The following is a 19,860-nucleotide window of genomic DNA, read 5'->3' on the forward strand; positions in this document are numbered from 1 at the left end:
TCTGTCATATTCTGGCCCAGTCACTAAGCCTGTCCAAAGCTTCCTGAAGCCACTTTGCATCTTCCTGACAACATTTCTACTTTGTATCATCCACAAATTTTGAAATATTACATTTGGATGTAATGTCGTAATAAAATGCCTCATGAGAACATTGTTGAAACTTTATTGCTGGAACAGCACAGCAGGTCAGGCAGCATCCAGGGAACAGGAGATTCGACGTTTCGGGCACAGGCCCTTCTTCGGCCTGTGCCCGAAACGTCGAATCTCCTGTTCCCTGGATGCTGCCTGACCTGCTGTGCTGTTCCAGCAATAAAGTTTCAACTTTGATCTCCAGCATCTGCAGACTCACTTTCTCCTCATGAGAACATTGTCAAACTAAACTGGACACTGAACCAAATGAGGAAATATTTGTTGTAGATGACCAAAAGCTTAGTTGGATTGATAAGTTTTTAATAAGTATCTTAAAGAAAGAGACTGAGTTGAGTAGGTCTAAGGAAAGAATAATCAGAACTAGTATTCCTCCACTCCTCTTTCTGTTTTTCCTGAACAGTACACCAGGAATATTTAACATACAGTTTTGCCCTTCCTTGAGCCTGCCCTTTGTCACTGCCACAGCATCTCAATTCCACATTGCAGTCTGCGTCTGTAATCTTATTTACTGTATCCCATGCACGCATGCATGTTAATCCTGTTTTGAACTTTCTTACTCCCCTGCTACGACTTCACCGTTAATTTCCTATTCTCTGCGCTAGTGCCAGCCATATCCCTGAGTATTTTGCGAGCTCTGGTATTCCCCTGTACTGTTCTTTCTTGGTTCTGTGCCAAGTTAGTTTAAAGCTAGAGTTTTTGGTTTGCCTATTAACCTCAGTTTTCCTTAAATTTACAGGCATAACAAGTGTTCATAAAAATTGAATTCTTATCCTTTTTTGGTTGAATTGTAGAATGAAACAAATGAAGAAGTTCCACCAGGGGCTCCACAAGAGCGTGCTAGTGTTATAGTGGAAATTGACAACTTAGAGCTGAGTGAACTGCGGAGGAGGTGAGTGCTGTTTGTTTTGCAGCTTGACAGCGATAAATACTACAATGATTTAATCGATTCAAGATCAGTTTGCAAATGTGTGTATATATTTCAAATAATTCTGGGTATGGGAGAGAAATAAATTACAGGTTATGAAGTTCAAAAAGACAGTTTCCTGAAAGTATCAGTTGCTCACCACCTTTACTGCAAATAATTAATCACATCAAAAAATAATTCTATGGTAGCTAAAGTGAAAAGATGGAAAGGAGGCCTGGAATTCTGTGATAGCTATTGGTTATTAAATGAAAGGACATTTGAGAAATTAGTCCAAACAGCAAAATTATACCAATAACATTCATTTTGAAGGTATGATAAGCAATAGTAAGAGATTCAGTGATGCCTTAATCTCCCAGACTCATTAGTTTCAGATATAAATTATCAGAGTTAAATCAAGCCAGTGTTTGCACAGACTCTTTTCGGACAAACCTGGGATTCGAGCATGGAACTTGACTTTTGGACAGTCGAGGGACTTCATAAGAATGGCCTAAGCTTGCAACCAAGAGATGTGACTCCACTTCCACTGCAGATTGTCTCCAGCATATACAACAGAGCCTGCTATGCCAGAGTTGAGCTACTGAGCCCGGTGAGGCGAGCATAGAATTGCCCACCAATGCACAAATGATGATTGCACAAAATTGAAGGCTGCCATGAGAGGGACTTTGGAAAACAGCAAACTTTAGTTAAAGAGGAAAGCGAGGACAAACAAACTCCAACCAATGATCAAATTTAAAATTGTGCATGATCAAACCTAGGTCAAATAGTAGGTCAATAGGTGTTTCATTCCCAGAAAATAATGGACCTGTGGAACAATAGACCAGGCTGCTAACTCATTAATTGAATGCTAGTTTGCTGAGTTCCTTTAAGTGAGAACAGGATCTGATTCTAGTCAGGGATATCATACTTGCATAATAGGTAGGTACAGCATAAAAGTGACAGGGCCAGTGTGATCTCCTGGACATGCTTTGGTTGCCTTACACAAAAATTACAAATAGGGCAAATGTGCTGTAAGCGGTGTACTATAATCCCCCAGGCAGTTGGGGCATGATATGGAATTCCCCATTTTCCTCCACCAAATTGACCTGACTTTCTTTTTTTGAACCCGTTCCAAGAGATCACGTTGTTTGGGGCGGGGACACAAGTATGCATTTGTTTGGTGACACACAAGGTATCACAATTGTGTAGGACAGGATGGATGAGCCAGCAGACCTTCTCCTGTCTACTGTCATTTGCAGATTTATAATATCCTTAGTAAGAAAATTGCTAAGAGGAGTGAGGGTGTTAGTACAGAAACACTTAGAGATATCTTGAGAACCATATATAAGAGCAGATACTTGCGGAGAGAGCTGTTATAGATATTGTAAACCTGTTTTGTCTAGTTTTCCATTTGACAGTTTTAATAGCTGAAAATTATGATCCATGAATCCAGGATTCTATGCCTTGCACTCTTTGTGAGGATGCCTTTTCATGGAAGCATCCTATGAAGAATCTATAAGAATTCAGATCAAAACTGGCAGCAGCCATAGCTCACAGTAAGGCAGACCAAGATCAGGCTGAGTGACCAATTTCGTTTCTCTGAAATAAAAGCAAAGTGATGCGGATGCTGGACATCTAAAATAACAGCACAACATTCTGATGAAACTTAGGTCTGATAGCAGTGCAGGAGGAAAAAAAGCCAACATTTCAAGTTCGATACTACTCTTCTTCAGAATTGGAAGAAGTAGTTCCGCTCCTTCTGGATATTAATCAGTAAACTTTCTTTGAACTGCTTCCAGTGCATTAACATCCTCCTGTTAGTATGGTACCCAGTACTGTACACCAGATGTGGTCTCACAAGTGCCCTGTATAACTGTCGCATAACTTTAGTACTCTTGCATTCAATACTATTCACAACAAAACATGATGTTTTAATAGATTTAATGATTACTTGCTGTACCTGTGTACTAATCTATTGCGAGTCATGCAATAGAACATGCAAATCTTACTGCATTTCAGCTCAGCAACCTCTCATTGTTTAGATAATATGCGTTTTTATTCTTTCTGCCAAAATGGACAATTTCATACTTTCTTACATTGTACTCCATTGGGCAGACCATTGTCCATTCACTTCACCTATTAATATCCTGTTGTAAGGTCTATGTGTCCTCTTCACGCTTTGCAACCTATGTTTGTGTCATACCTTTGACCCCATCATCCAAATCATCTATATAAATTGTAAAGTGTAGGGGCTTCAGCACTGATCCCTGTGGCACACCAGATATAACATAGAACATTACAGGGCAGTACAGGCCCTTCGGCCTATTCCATGTACATCCATATGCTTGTCCAATGATGACTTAAATGTACTTAAAGTTGGCGAATCTACTACCATTGCAGGCAAAGCATTCCATACTGGAGGCACTGGAACGGGTGCAGAGGAGGTTTACCAGGATGTTGCCTGGTATGGCAGAAAGATCGTATGAGGAAAGGCTGAGGCACTTGGGGTTGTTTTCATTGGAGAAAAGAAGGTTTAGGGGTGACTTGATAGAGGTGTATAAGATGATTAGGGGTTTAGATAGGGTCGACAGTGAGAATCTTTTTCCACGTATGGAGTCAGCTATTACAAGGGGGCATAGCTTTAAATTAAGGGGTGGTAGGTATAGGACAGATGTTAGGGGTAGGTTCTTTACTCAGCGTGTCGTGAGTTCATGGAATGCCCTGCCAGTAGCAGTGGTGGACTCTCCCTCATTATGGGCATTTAAGCGGGCATTGGATAGGCATATGGAGGATAGTGGGCTAGTGTAGGTTAGGTGGGCTTGGATCGGCGCAACATCGAGGGCCGAGGGGCCTGTACTGCGCTGTATTCTTCTATGTTCTATGTTCTATACCCTTATTGCTCTCTGAGTAAAGAAACTACCTCTGACATCTGTCCTATATCTATCACCCCTCAATTTAAAGCTGTGCCCCCTCATGCTCACCATCACCATACTTGGAAAAAGGCTTTTCCTGTCCACCCTATCTAACCCTCTGATTATGTTATTATTATCTATTAAGTCACCTCTCAACCTTCTCTCTAACGAAAACAGCCTCAAGTCCTTCAGCCTTTCCACGTAAGACCTTCCCTCCATACCAGGCAACATCCTAGTAAATCTCCTCTGCACCCTTTCCAAAGCTACCACATCCTTCTTATAATGCGGTGACCAGAACTGTACACAGTACTCCAAGTGCAGCCGCACCAGAGTTTTGTACAGCTGTAGCATGACCTCATGGTTCCAGAACTCGATCCCTCTATTTATAAAAGCTAAAACACTGTATGCCTTCTTAACAACCCTGATGTGACATCCTGCTTGAAAAAGACCCATTAATTATTATGTTCTGCTTTTTGTTAGTCATATGTTGCCCCCTGCACTGAGCTTTTATTTTCCACAATCATCTTTTGTGTGACACCTTATCAAAAACCTTCTGTAAAATCAAAAAACATCCACTGGTTCCCTTTTATCTGCTACACAAGTTAAAAAATAAAACCCAATAAATTAGTTAAACATGATTTTTCTTTGACAAAACCATGTTGGCTCTGCCTGATGACCTAAATGTATCCAAATGCCCTGTTATGACATTTTTAATAATAACTTCTAATATTTTCCCTATGACAGGTGTTAAGCCAACAGACCTATAGTTGTTGTGGTTCTGTTCGCCGAGCTGAGAATTTGTGTTGCAGACGTTTTGTCCCCTGTCTAGGTGACATCCTCAGTGCTTGGGAGCCTCCTGTGAAGGGCTTCTGTGATGTTTCCTCTGGCATTTATAGTGATTTGCACCTGCCGCTTCCGGTTGTCAGTTCCAGCTGTCCGTTGCAGTGGCCAGTATATTGGGTGCAGGTCGATGTGCTTATTGATTGAATCTGTGGATGAGTGCCATGCCTCTAGGAATTCCCAGGCTGTCCTCTGTTTGGCTTGTCCTGTAATAGTAGTGTTGTCCCAGTCGAACTCATGTTGCTTGTCATCTGAGTGTGTGGCTACTAAGGATAGCTGGTCGTGTTGTTTCGTGGCTAGTTGGTGTTCATGGATACGGATCGTTAGCTGTCTTCCTGTTTGTCCTATGTAGTGTTTTGTGCAGTCCTTGCATGGGATTTTGTACAGTATAGTTTCCTGTTTCTGCCTCCATCCCTTTTTGAATATTGGCATTTAACTATTTTTCAAACAAAAGGAGCCTTCCATGAATCTGATGAATTATGGGAAATTTAAATCAATGCATCAACTATTTCACTAGCTGCTACTTTTAAGACCCAAGGATGAAATCCATCAGGACTTGGGGACTTGTCAACTCATAGCTCGAAAAATTAACTTCGAATGACTTCCCTGTTAATTGTGATTTTCTTAACTCCCTTTCAGTTCCAGAATTACAGCTGTTTCCAAGATGTTACTTATATTCTCTCGAGAAAAGACCAACGGAAGATAACTGTTCAATTCATCTATCGTCTTTTTATCCACCATTACTAATTCTCCAGATTGATTTTCTACAGGGCTAGCACTTAACTTTTCTTTTTCAAATATCTGAAGAAATTTTTCTTTTTCATTTATATTTGATTTCTCTTCGCTGATATTGCTGAACTTTTCCAGCTATTACTGTTTTTGTTTCTGATTTGCAGCATCCGTAGTTCTTTTGGTTTTTATTGGTGAGATTGCATATAAATTTGATCCCCTTAGTTGAGCAAGGGTGTAATCAAATTGGAGGCAGTTCAGGGAAGGTTCACTCGATTAACTCGAGGTAAAAGGACTGTTTTATGATGAGAGATTGAGCAGAAATTAGACCCGTATTTGCTAGATTTTAAAAGGATGAGAGGAGATGCAGATTTAACTGAGGTATGAGATAAAGGAAATTGATATCGTAACGGTAGAGTGAATGTTTCTCCTTGTGGAGCAATCTAAAGTGAGAGATCATGGTTTTAGGTTAGCAAGTGGCAGCTCAAACTGAGATGAGGAAGAACGACTTCTCAAGAGTGTGGTGGTGGACATTAGGACACTGAATAAGTTTGAGGAGGTAGTCAGATTTTTAATTAGTGACTAGTTATTAATTTAGTTAGTAAATGTGTTAAAGGGTTGTGGAGAGCAGGTAAGAAGAGGTGAGGCCAGGATGAAGTCAGCCATGGATGTATTAAATGGCAGAGTAGGCTCAAGGGGCTGAATTGCTTACTCCTGCTCCTAGTTCTTACATTCTAGATTTTATTTTTCACTCGTGGGCCCCGTAGCATTTATTGTCCATCCATAAGAGTCGACCGCAGTGATGAGAGTCTGGAATTGCATTTCGGCCAGATCAGGTAAGGATAGGAAGTCCCTTCCCAAAGAAGCATAATCTTTTTTTTCTGACAATCAATAACTGTTTCATGGTCTTCATAAACCTATTAATTCCAGATTTTTATTGAATTCACATTCCACCATCTACCAATGTTAGGATGTGAACCAGGTTTCCAGAACATTCCAGTCTCTGAATTAAGTGTCTAGCAGTAATGTCTAGCTATTGCCTCCCCTCAATTTACTGAAGTTTTAACTTGTAATTCTATCTCAGTCTCTTCCCCTCTGAACTATTTGTCAGAACTGCCTTCCCCTGCCAATCTAGTTCAAAGCTATCCCAACAGCATTGGCTAACTTTCTCACAAAATCCCGATCCTGTTCAGATGTAACCCTGTCCAACTCGCGTAGCTCGTACATCCCCCAGAAATGATTCCAATACTTCAAGAATACTGCACCATCTCTCCAGTCTGCATTCATCTGCTCTATCCCTCTATTCCTATTCAATACAAAATTGGCATGGTGGTAGAAGACAGAGGATGGTGGTAGAGGGTTGCTGTTCAGACTGGAGGTCTGTGACCAGTGGTGTGCTGCAAGGATCAGTGCTGGGACTATATTTGGCACTTATATCAACGATTTGGATGAGAATATAGTAGGTATGGTTAGTAAATTTGTGGATGACCTCAGAATTGGTGATGTAGTGAATAGTGAAGGTTATCTAAGAATGCAAAGAGATCTTGATCAGATGAACCAGTGAGCTGAGAAGTGACTGATGGAGTTTAATTTGGGCAAATGTGATGTGCTGTATTTTGGTAAGACAAACCACGGCAGAACTTACACAGTTAATGGTAGGGCCCTGAGGAATGTTCTTGAAGAGAGGGACCTAGAGGTGCAGGTTCATAGTTGCTAGAAAATTATGTTGCATGTAAACAGGATGGTGAAGAAGGCGTTTGGCACATTTGCCTTCATTGATCAAAGCATTGAGTGTAGGAATTGGGACATCATATTGCAGCTATACAAGACATTGGTGAGGCCGCTTTTGGAATACTATGTACAATTCTGGTCATCCTGTTATTGAAAGGACATTATTAAACTGGAAAGAGTGCAAAAAAGATTTACAAGGATATTGCCAGGACTGGAGAGTTTGAGTTTCAAGGAGATGCTGGATAGTCTGGGACTTTTTTCTTTGAAGCATCAGAGACTGAAGTATGACTTTATAGAGGTTCATAAAATCATGAGGGGCATAGACGAAGTTAATAGCCAAGGTCATTTTCCAAGGGTAGGGGAGTGCAAACCTAGAGGGTATAGGTTTAAGGTGAGAAGGGGAAGATTTAAAAGGTTCTTAAGGGGCAAATGTTTCACATTTGCATGTATGGAATGAGCTGGCAGAGGAAGTGGTGAAGGCAGTACAATTACGACATCTATAAGATATTTGGATAGGTACATGAATACATGAATAGGAATGGTTTAGAAGGATATAGACCAAATGCAGGCAAGTGTGACTAGTTTAATTTGAGAAACATGGTTGACGTGGACAAGTGGACTGAAGGGTCTGTTTCTGTGCTATATGACTTTATACTCAGTACTGTGCCAAGTGTAATCCAGGGATTACTACCTTGGAAGTCCGACTTTGCAATTTCTTACGTAAGTCCCTAAAGTCTGCTTACAGGAGCTCATTTCACTTCCTTCCTATGTCATTGGTCCCAACATGGACCATGACCCCTGGCTGTTCACCTTGCTCTTCAGAATACCCTGCAACTGTTCCATGACATTCTTGACTCTGGCACTCAGGAGGCAAGATACCATACTGGAGAGCCATCAATGCCCTTAAGGGTGCCTGTCTACTCCCCTCATTAATGAATCTTCACCCTCCTGTTGCCCTTCCTGTCATCTTCATATTTTCCCCATTCTTTACCTCCGCCGAACTGGACAGGGAGATCATACACACTGCTGCAGTCATGGCTGTGACTGGCCTCCACAGTGGATTACACTGTTTTCTAAGATAAAAATTGGTCTGAAAGCAAGATGCAGTCAGGGAATCCCTCAGTACCTAGCTGATCCTCTCCTTTCGTCAGGCTGTCTATGGGATCTTGCTATTTGCAGTAAACCTGGTTCGAAAATATACCATTAGCTATAAAGTACACCAGGGCTTAGCAATGGTGTTAAAGGCACCATATGCATACATAAAATAAAAGATAAATAGTGTTTGCGGGAAATCTAAAGCAAGCACAAAACACTGAATAATCTCAGATGGTTTGAAGCATCTATAGAGAGAGAAACATTTAATATTTCAAGTCTAGTATGACTCTTCAGTTTCTGTTTAATACAGATCTTTTGTCTGTTGCTCATTGGTCAGAATTGTTTTGTTGCTCATGATCTAGGCTTGCAGAATCGGATCAACGTAATGATTCAGCTCACCAGGAGTTGTCCCAGTTAGCAGAAATGTTAGCACAAGAAGAGCTCAGAAGAAGTGCTGCAGAGGAAGCATTGATAGCAGCTGAAGAAATGCTAAAGGGGTCAGTGTCAAAACTGAACATCTTTTTGAATTTTCCTGGAACGTCACATTGCTACATTGTCTTTATTATTCATTGGTGAATTGGATGAGCATATATGTATGCTCATAACTGCATGAATATGCCAAGTGATATATCAGATCATACACTGTCCATTTCAACTGACCACAATTACACATTTCAGTATTTGAGATTTCCTCCAGTGGAGGGTGACGTGTGAGTTGACAGAATTAAAGAATCAAATTGCATTGAAACACTCCATTCTTCTATCAAGCCTGTGGCTCTGATTTAAGGAGGGTTTTTAGTGAGTCCTTATTCTTGCTATACCTGCCATAGCCCAGAAACTTCTTCGTTTTTAAGTAGAATTACAATTCCCAATTGAATGTCACTCTTGCTTCTGCTCCACTATCCTTTCAGGCTGTGTAATCAGTCATGACTCGCTGAATAAAATGTTTCTCCTCATTCGTTTCTTGTCTGTTTTTTTTAACCAATTAATAAACATCTGTAGCCTGTGGTTAGTGAGCCTCTCACCACTGCAAGCATTTTCTCCCTTCCCAAGCTATTTCAATCCTCCAAAAACTTCCACTTCTATAGAAACCTCTGTTCCTTACACATTTGATCCTAAGTTAGAACAGAGAAACTCTGGGGAGTTTTGTTTTTTCCCTAAGTCTTTAGGATCATTGGAGATTCTGTAGATATCGTATTGAGCTATTTTTCTTTCACATTATTTTCTTTCTAGTCTTGACATTCCTACTGTCAGACAACCACCTAGAGAATACACCATACAACTGGAATCTGATGAAGAACGTGAAGCTTTAATCATAGATCCCAGCGAACACGTCGTGGTCCGGAAGGTGTGTAACATCATTTGTTTTTTTTGCATGCTAGTTTTGATCCAGTTTATTAAAAATATCTTCTTCCCCTTGCTACTCTTCTCTTCCCCAGTTCCCCTCCACCACCAATTATACTGTGCCATACTTGTTATCACTAAGATGTGTTTTGTCATGAAGCAATCACAAATCTTTGTGTAGATTAGGAGAATAAAATTGGCAAATGTTTCCTTGAGGAAAGATTTATTGTGTTTTTGGAATAAGTTTCCTGGAACAATATGTTGTGGATTCATCTAGGGATGAGACTATTCTGATTAAGGTCATTTGTAATGAGGCCGGCTTAATAAATGATCTCAGAATAAAAGGTTCCCTAAGTAACAGTGATCATAACATGGTAGAATTTAGTATTCTGTTTGAGTGAGAAACTTCGGTCAGAAACAGCTGTGCCAAATTTAAACTAGGAACTTACATACGGATGGGGTCTGAGTTGTGTGAAGTGTACTGAGAAAGGACTTTAACACAAAAGGTCCTGTTGAAAACTGTTTGAGCAATTCGTATCTGACAGCGAAGATATGCCCCAGTGAGCAGGATGAAATTTAGGGTGGGGTTAAGCTAAGCGTAACTAAATGTAGAACATGGAAAATAGGAGTCTGATGAACCATTCAGCCTTTTGAGCATGTTGTACCATTCATTCTGACCATGGCTGATCATTTCAACTCAATAGCCAGTTCCTGCTTTCTCTCCCATATTCTTTTTTCCCTCTTGGCCCCAAGTGCTTTGTCTCACTCTTTGATATTAGACAATATATTGACTTTGAATGCTTTCTTTGGCAATAAATTCCACAGGTTCTGTGTGAAAACCGTTTCTCCTCATCTCAGTACTAAATGGTTTATCCCTAATCCTTGGAACATGGCCAGTGGTTCTGGACTCCCGTACCATCAGGAACATCCCATGTCTACTCTATCTAGTCCTGTTAAAACCTTTGAGGATTCAGTGAGATTCCCCCTCCCCCATCTTTTTTCTGAACTCCAGTGAATGTAATCCTAACTGATTCAACCTTTCCTCATGCATCAGTCCTGCCATCCCAGTAAACATCTGGTAAGTCGACTATAGGAAGAATGTTCTTCCTCAGGTAACGACACCAAAACTGCACACAATTTTCCAGGGGTAGTCTCATTAGTGCCCTGCACAATTGCAGCAAGAAATACCTGTGCCTGAACTTCTATATTCTTGCTGTGAAGGCCAATGTATCATTTACCTTCTTTTCTGCCTACTGCAGCTACATGCTTGCTTTCAGCGATTATTGTATGAAGACATGCAGGATTTGTTGCATCTCCCCTTTCCCAATTCATCACCATTTAGATCATTGTTGTTTCCCTACCTCTCGACCAGTTTCAAGTCCCACCTGCTCCGGAGATTTGTAATAACACCTCTGAACAGGTTGATTAGAAAAATAAGTTAGACCATAAGACATAGGAGCAGAAATTAGGCCCTTATGCCCATCAAGTTTGCTCTGTTATTCAATCATGGCTGATAAGTTTCTCAACCCCATTCTCCCTCTTTCTCCCCATAACCCTTGATACTCAAGAACCTATCTATCTGTGGCAATGAATTCCATAGATTCACCACTTTGTGCATGAAGAAATTTCTCCTTATCTCCGTTCTAAAAGGTCTTCCCTTTACTCTAAGGTTATGCCCTCGGATCCTAGTTTTGCCTACCAATGGAAACATCTTTCCAACATCTACTCTGAATTCTGAATGGCCCAGAAAGTATGTTTCAATTTGATAGCCCAATATCCTTCTAAACTTTATCGAGTATAAACCCAGAGTCCTCAACGTTTCTCATATATTAAATATAGTTAATTAAAAATAAATCCATCTTCCTCGTTTTGCTGCCAAAGTGGATAACCTTACATATATCCGCATCTCTGATGTATTTGTACATTCATTCAGCTTTTACAAATCACAGTGAAGCATCTCTGCTTCGTCCTCACAGCTCATGCTCCCACCTTTGTGTCATTTGCTCATTTGGGGGTATTGCACTTAGTTGCCTCATCTAAATCGTCAATATGTACTGTATTGTGAATAATACTGGATCCAAGCACTGATCCCTGCAGTACCAAACTCGTCACTGCCTGTCATTCGGAAAAGAGTCCTGTTTATTCCCTCTAATTATATCTGTTTGCCGACCAATTTTCCATTTGTTGCAATACACTACCCCCAATCCCATATGCTTTAACTTTACACACTAATCGATTCTGTGGATTTTCAGAAGGCTCTGGTATTAAGTTTGCTCACTGAGCTAGAAGGTTCATTTTCAGAAGTTTCGTCACCATACTAGGTAACATCATCAGTGAGCCTCCAGTGAAGCACTGGTGGCATGGCCTGCTTTCTATTTTTGGTTAGGTTTCCTTGGGCTGGTGATGTCCTTTTCTGTTCTTTTTCTCAGACAGTGGTAAATGGGGTCCAAGTAGATTGTTAGTTGATAGAGATCCGTTTGGAATGCCATGCTTCAAGGTATTCTCGTGCATGTCTCTGTTTAGACTGTCCTTGAATGGATGTCTTGTCCCAATCAAAGTGGTGTCCTTCCTCATCTATATGTAAGGGTACTAGTGAAAGTGGGCCATGTCTCTTTGTGGCTAGTTGATGTTCATGTATCCTGGTGGCTAGTTTTTTGCCTGTTTGTCCAATGTAGTGTTTGTTACAGTTCTTGCAAGGTTTTATGTTCTATGTTAAGCGAAACAATTTATTTAAACACTATAAAATACAGACAAAAGAAAGAGGAATACAACTTACCTATTAGAAAACTTAACCAAATAATGGTACGGTACCTATAACAAATTAACTGTTACAATATAGTAACATCCCATACATACATCCCTTGGCAAAAAGCCAAATTCAGACACAGATTCTTACAGTCCAATCCTGGAGGAATAAACATCAAGAGAAAATTCAGACAGTGTAGCAGCCTAGAGACATTCACTGAAGGTTCCAACTGTTTTGAGACCCTCAAATGCACTTCTGATTTCTGGGAAAAAAAACCTGAAAAATCCTGAGAGTTGGCCACACCCATTCAGGCTGTAAGCAAAAAACCCAAGGTTTCATAAGTCGTTTACTGCAGTGGTTCTGATAGATTGCTCCACACTTCTGCTTTACAACCTCTTTTCAAAAAAGAGCCAGGACAAAATAACCTTTTAAAGTGACAATATCATCACAATAGGGAAGGGAAAATAAAATGTTGGCTTTTATGACTGTACTTCTGTAAGCTTTAAGTTACTTACAGGTAAGGGTAAGAGTAGTCCTCAGATGAAAATATTAAAATGGCGGATAGCTAGCTGCGACAACATTAGGTAGGGACCAGGGAATGTAAATTTGGGCTGGCTGTTTGAGGGTTAGTCCATATCTGTCATGAGGAAATCTTTTAAAGACCAGTTGATTAGAGTTCAGGACCAGCAAATTCCTGCAAAGTGCAAGTAAAGGACAAGGATAGCAAGATTCAGGAGCCTTGGATGACAATAGAAATTGAGCTTAGTCAGAAAGAAAAAGGCAACACAGTTAGGAGACTGAAGATAGGCAAAGCCATTGAGGAATATAAAGAAAGTAGGAAAGAACCTTAACAAGAAGTTTGGAGGGTCAGAAGGAGCCATGAAATGATCTTGGCAAACAGGAGTAAGGAAAATTTCAAGACCTTTTGTACGTATTTAAGAAACAAGAGGGTAGCTAGGGAATGTGTAAGTACCCTCAAGGATGAAGGAGAAATTTATATGTGGAGCCAATGGATGTAGTTGAGGTCCTTAATGAATACTTTGAATCGGTATTCATAAAGGAGAAGGAGATGGTGGATGTTGAGTCAAGAGAGAGGTATGTTGATATTCTAGTGCATATTGATATATAAAAAAAGTAGATGTGCTGACAGTCTCAGCATTAAGGTAGACAAGAGCTAATGCTTTTTTGATGGGTTTAAACTATTTCAGCAGGGGCTGGGAACCTAAATTGTCGTTCCAGTGTTCAGGCGATTGAGTTGAGTGAGGTCAGAGATAAGGTTTCAAGGTCGCAAGAGTGTGCCGGCAAGCAGGAAGGTGGTTTGAAGTGTGTCTACTTCAACGCCAGGAGCATATGGAATAAAATAGGTGAACTGGCAGCATGGGTTAGTTACCTGGGACTTCGATGTTGTGGCCATTTCGGAGACATGGATAGAGCAGAGACAGGAATGGTTGTTGCAGGATCCGGATTTAGATGTTTCAGTAAGAACAGAGAAGATGGTGAAAGAGTGGGAGGTGTGGCATTAATAGTCGAGGACAGTATTACGATGGAAGAAATGACATTTGAGGACTCGTCTACTGAGGTAGTATTGGCTGAGGTTAGAAACAGGAAAGGAGAGGTCACCCTGTTGGGAGATTTCTATAGGCCTCTAAATAGTTCCAGAGATGGAGAGGAAAGGGTAGCAAAGATGATTCTGGATAGGAGTGAGAGTAACAGGATAATTGTTATGGGGACTTTAGTATTTCCAGTCAGTGTTCGGAAAGTTATAGTTCAAGTACTTTAGATTGAGGTTCACTTGGAGGAGGTTTTAGCAATTCTGGAAAGTGTGAAAATAAATAAGTCCCCTGGGCTGGAGGGGATTTAACCTAGGATTCTCTGTGAAGAATCTCTGTTGTTTGTAATATATATATAAAATTGATTTGGAGGAAAATGTGGGTGGCCTAATTAATAAGTATTTCAACTGACAAAAAATGTTAGGGTAGCTGCGGTTAGGTAGGAGGATGCAGCAGGCTGTAGATAGACTGGAGACATGGGCAGAGAAATGCCAGATGGACTTTAATCTGGACAATTTCGGGGTGTTGCATTTTAGAAGGTTTAAAGTTTACAGTAAATGGCAGAACTCTTAGAAGCTAGGAGAAAGTGAGGACTGCAGATGCTGGAGATCAGAGCTGAAAAATGTGTTGCTGGAACTCTTAGAAGCATCAACATACAGAGGGATCTAGGCATACAGGTCCACAATTCCCTGAAAGTGGCAATACAGTGGATAAGGTGGTCAAGAAGGCATATGGCATGCTTGCCTTCATCGATCAGAGTATAGTATGAGAAATTTGCTAAGTCATGTTACAGCTGTATAAAACTTTAGTTAGGCCATGTGTGGAATGTTATGTACAGTTCTGGTCACCGCACTGTAAGAAGGATGTAGAAGCTTTGGCGAGAATACAGAAATGGTTTACCAGAATCTTGCCTGTTTTGGAGGGTATTTGTCCTGCAGAGAAATTGCGCAAGCTCAGTTTGTTTTCACTTGAAAGTCAGAGGCTGAGGGGCAACCTGTTAGAAGTGTACAAAATTATGAGCGATAAGGATAGAATGGATAGCTGGAGTCTTTCTCCCAGCGTATACTTGTGGGCAAATCACCACAAGTTACCTTCAATTCAATACTCAAAAGTTTGTGAGAAGATTTGTAGCTCGGGTGCTCGTTGTTGTGGTGGTTCTGTTCGCCGAGCTGGGAATTTGTGTTGCAGACGTTTCGTCCCCTGTCTAGGTGACATCCTCCTGTGAAGCGCTTCTGTGATCTTTCCTCCGGTATTTATAATGGTTTGAATCTGTCGGTTCCGGTTGTCAGTTTCAGCTGTCCGTTGTAGTGGCCGGTATATTTGGGTCCAGATCGATGTGCTTATTAATTGAATCTGATTGAACAGAATCTGCAACACAAATTCCCAGTTCAGCGAACAGAATCAATTCAATACTCAATAAGAACTCTCTCACACAATCAAGTACTGAAACAATAATTCAAACTTTATCGCATGTAGCAACCAATATAAGCCTGCGACCCAACTTTGCTATTATCTGATTAATAGTGAAATCTGGTGAGGTCTTCAACCAGCAGTGATCTCTCTCTGAAAGTTTCCAGGGTTCGGTCCATCTGCAGTGTTGTTCTTCAAAGGTTCTGCTGTTGAGTTGTTATGGTGTTTGATTCTAATACAGATTTTCATCCTTTGGTCTCTGAGGTGATATACTGATGATCTTTTAAAAGTCCTTTCATCTAATTTACTGCAAGTGTGAAGCTTGCCTTTTATCAAAAGTAATTTATTTGTTTCTTGTTAAATTTGGCCTTAACTGCCTGACCAAAGACACAGCTTTCCTGTAGTTAACTCCTTAAATTTTTCTGCAAGGCGATCAGTTATCTTTGTGGCATAAAGCAGGTGTAAAAGCAGTTTGGTCTATTTAGCTTCCACTCCCAGACGCGGCTAATTGCTTTCAATTCCTGTATGCGTTATCATTGTCCTTTAATAGTTCACTCCAGGCAGAATTATTGCTGAGTGTAGTAGTTTATCATTTGTTGATTCATTCGGTCCATGAACAACTATTGAAGTTTTGAAGTCTACAGTATCAAAATAAAAATGTCAATTACTAGGAGACATAAGTTTGTAATAAAAGTTTAAAGGAGATAGAAGACGCAAGTTTTTTTATACAAAGTGGTAAGTGTGGAATGTGCTGCCAGGGGAGCACCCGGAGGAAATCCATGCAGACACAATATGTCTATGAGGGATCTTGACAGATACATGAATAGGTAGGGAATAGAAAGATGCAGACTGCAAAGAGGCAAAAGGTTTTTAGTTTTGAAAGGCATTATATGTTGGAGCAGACTTGGTAAGCCAAAGGTCATATTCCTGAGATTTATTAAATAAAAAATACGGTGTGTAAACAGGCCCTTTGGCCCAACAAGTCCACATATCTCACCCAGACCCATTACCCTAAATTTCCCCTGACTAATGCACCTAACCTATACACCCCTGAACACTATGGACAGTTTAGCATGGCCACTTCACCTAACCTGCACATGTTTGGACCATGGGAGGAAACTAGACCACCCGGAGAAAACCCATGCAGACATTGGGAGAATGTGCAAACTCCACACTGACAGTCGCCCGAGGCTGGAATTGAACTCCAGTCCTTGGCGCTGTGAGGCAGCAGTGCTAACCACTGAGCCACCGTGCAGCCCCGGTTGTTCTTTGTTATATTTAAAAAAGAATGGAATCGTGCTGAAAATATACAAGGCATGAATCAGACTGTGGCTGGAATATTTTGAACAGTTTTGGTCTCCTTATCTGTGGAAAGATATACTGGCGTTAGAGGTAGTTCAAAGAAGGTTCACTCGGTTATTCTGGATATGGAGGGATTTTTCTATGAGGAAAGGTTGAACAGGTTGGGCTTGTACTCATTGAGTAGAGATGAAGAAAAGACAGTAAGGGAATCAGTAAAGGAATTAAGGATTATGGAGGTGAGGTATGAAAGTAGAGTTGAGGATTCTAAGATCAGCTATGATCTTGTTGAATGATGGAGCAAACCCATGGGCCCAATGGCCTATTTGTGCTACTGTGTAGACTATAAGCCCATTAAGGTTGCTCTGCCACTTGATCATGGCTGATCTGTTTCTCAACCCCCCCCCTCCCCCCCCCACCCCAGTCTCTTGACTTCTGTCTGTAATCTTTGATCCCCTTGCTAATCAAGAACCTATCTGTTTCTGCTGTAAATTCACTCAATGACTTAATCACCACAGCTTTCTGTGGCAATGAGTTCGACAGATTCTCCATCCTCTGAAGAAATTCCTGCTTATCTCTGCTTTAAAGCTTTGACCGTCCACTCTGAGGTTATGCCCTCTGGTCCAGCCTCTCCTGCTCATGGAATTATCTTCTCCAAGTCCACTCCATCTGAGTTTCTCAGTATTCTGTAAGTATCAAAGATATACCCTCTCAACCTTCTAAACTCCATAATGTACAGACCCAGAATCCTCAACTGCTCTTTGTATAGCAAGCCCTTCACCTCCAGGATAATTTTTGTAAACGTCTGAATCCTACCCCAGGCCAGAACATCTTTCCTTAGAAACTGAGCCCAAAACTGTTCACAATATTCCACATATAAATGCACGATGTCATGACGTTGTTCAAATATCCCTTGTTAACTATCTTGCTATCTACTAATACTAATCAAGATAGGCAACTGATTCAGTTTCTTGAGTGGATATGCCTCTGCACAATAGAATATTAACTTATGTCCTTGTGATCAGGCTTTTTGTCTTCAGTGACCAGGTTTTCCTAGCTAAACCTCTTTGCTAATAATCATCAACTCATGCAGGAAAATAAGGCTATTCCATCTCTAATGCCTATACCAACTCTTAAGAAGAATTATCCAGTTCGTGCCTTGCCCCACTCTTTTCCTATAGCTTATGATTTTTTTCCTTTTTCTTTAATTTCTTTCACACAGGTAAAGAGGGGAGCGCTATCCTTCAAACGGTGGCTGCGTGGCCGAAGTTTGTACTGCTCAAAGATAATGAGCTCAAGGGCCAGATCACGCTACTTAGTCTTTGTGTATTTTGTGACACTACATATTCTTGTTTTCATGTGCCTGACGGGACTTTTATAGGTGCATTGACCAGAAGAAAAGATTTTGTGAAATGCACACATGGTTGATGTGAAGCATTGGGATGATGGTGCAGTTGTGATTTAATCTAATCTGTCCATTGGAAAACCGAGAATATGGAGTGAAGTCTTGTTTTCATGCCTTGCCATATTTTACTCTCTGTTGAAGTCCATGGAAGACAGGATGCAAAAACAGGATGCTCCATTTGATCACGCAGTTTTCCAAATTTTAGGTAAGATAAAAAATTACAGCTGTGTAAACTCTTTTCATATTATTATATTGTATGAAGTGTATTGTTAAGATGTCTTTCTTTGAGGTGAGATTGTGAACTGGGTTTCAAATTTTAATTGTTTGCTTGCCATTAAATTCAAAAGTTACTCTGCAAATATGTAATGGTGGTGTAGAAATGTAAAATTGTATATATTTTCCAGTGTGTAAAACAATATTATTTAATTCTGCTACTCAAGATGGACACCTGGTAAAGATTGAAAGACTATTTTTATGCTTGAAAATGTATTGTAAATTGGCATGGTGCAGGTAGTTTGAGAAACACTGAGGTCATTTGATTATTTAAATACAATGTTGCTTTCATCTCAATTATGACAAGCTGTTTGTAACTTGGGTGCAATGTAGAAACAAAGGTTTTGAAAGTATTATACCAGTTCATTTCTGGTTTTAAGAAGTTCTTATTAAAAGATAAAATGCATCGCATACTTGTTGAGTTTTTCATTGCATGAATACTTGTATTTTGCATCCATTCATGGGATGGGTGCATCTTTGGACAGGCCAGCATTTATTGTCCAACTTAAATTGCCCTGGAGAAGTTTATAGTGAGCAATGTTTATCTTCTGAACTCTGACATGGGGTAGGAGTACCTATAGTTCTGTTAAGAAGGGAGATCCAAAATCTTGACCAAATATCAGTGAAGAAGTGCTGATATGTTTTCAGATGGGATGGGTGTGAGAATTGGAGGGGAGCCTGCAGATGGTGTAGTTTGCTGGCTTTGTCTTTCTAGGTGGCAGAGTTTGCAGGTTTGGGAAGGTGCTTTCAAAGCAGCCCTGGTGAGTTACTGCAGTGACACTATTGCCGCTGTCCAGATGCATTACAGCTTGGAATGGCAACTTCTCTGCCCAGTAGCGTAAGAAATTAGTGAGTTGTGAACACAGCCCAGTTCATCTCACAAGCTAACCTTGTGTGATGAACTGGGCTGTGCGGGGCTCCAGAACTATGAGGTTGGAAGCTGTGGGTGGGAGATCCCCTGAGGTGATGTGGTTGTGTATGGTCTGGGTTTGATGGTTTGATGATGGGGGGTGGGGTCATGGTCGATAGGGCAGTAGCAGGAGGGACTTGTTGCGGTTGGAGGGGTGGGGTTCAAGGGAGGTGCGGGACTTGGATGATCTGCGTTGGAGGGCATCTTCAACTACATGGGAGGCATATGATATGTATAGGCAGCTGGATTCAAGTGAATTTCTTGTGTACTCTGACAACCTCTACACACAAGAGAAATCAGAAGGGTGAAAAGGGAACACAAGATGTCTTTGGCAGGTATGGTAAAGGAAAATCCAAAGAGATTCCACAAGTATATGAAAGACCAATGTGTAACTAGGGAAAGAATGCAGCCTCTTAAAAATTAACAAGATTGTCAATGTGCAGAACCACAAGAGTTGATGAGATCCTAAATGAATTTTTTTTGTCAATATTTACTGATGGGAGAGGCATAGGTGCCCGGTGCTAGGGAACTTGAGGAAGTAAATAGTATTGTCTTGAACAAAGTC

General features: G+C 40.7%; 1 protein-coding gene across 10 annotated transcripts in view; it reads left to right on the top strand.

Annotated features, from left to right (window-relative positions):
* LOC122554676 (uncharacterized) overlaps nucleotides 1-18,791 on the top strand; it is a 282,146-nt gene extending 263,355 nt beyond the window's left edge. For 9 of the 10 annotated variants that reach the window (XM_087996227.1, XM_087996228.1, XM_043700052.2 and 6 more), the window contains 4 exons: nucleotides 942-1,039; nucleotides 8,721-8,855; nucleotides 9,592-9,706; nucleotides 17,930-18,791. In XM_087996227.1, coding sequence (XP_087852353.1) covers nucleotides 942-1,039; nucleotides 8,721-8,855; nucleotides 9,592-9,706; nucleotides 17,930-18,088 — 507 coding nt within the window. In that variant the 3' untranslated portion in view covers nucleotides 18,089-18,791. The remainder of the gene's footprint in view (nucleotides 1-941; nucleotides 1,040-8,720; nucleotides 8,856-9,591; nucleotides 9,707-17,929) is intronic. The other variant, XM_087996232.1, reaches the window with a different exon arrangement.
* Nucleotides 18,792-19,860: the final 1,069 nt, after the last annotated feature.

Source organism: Chiloscyllium plagiosum, unplaced genomic scaffold (genome assembly GCF_037043375.1).
Source record: "Chiloscyllium plagiosum isolate Xiang-an unplaced genomic scaffold, Cpla_swu_hap1 HiC_scaffold_18, whole genome shotgun sequence".
NCBI classification, from domain to species: Eukaryota; Metazoa; Chordata; class Chondrichthyes; order Orectolobiformes; family Hemiscylliidae; genus Chiloscyllium; species Chiloscyllium plagiosum.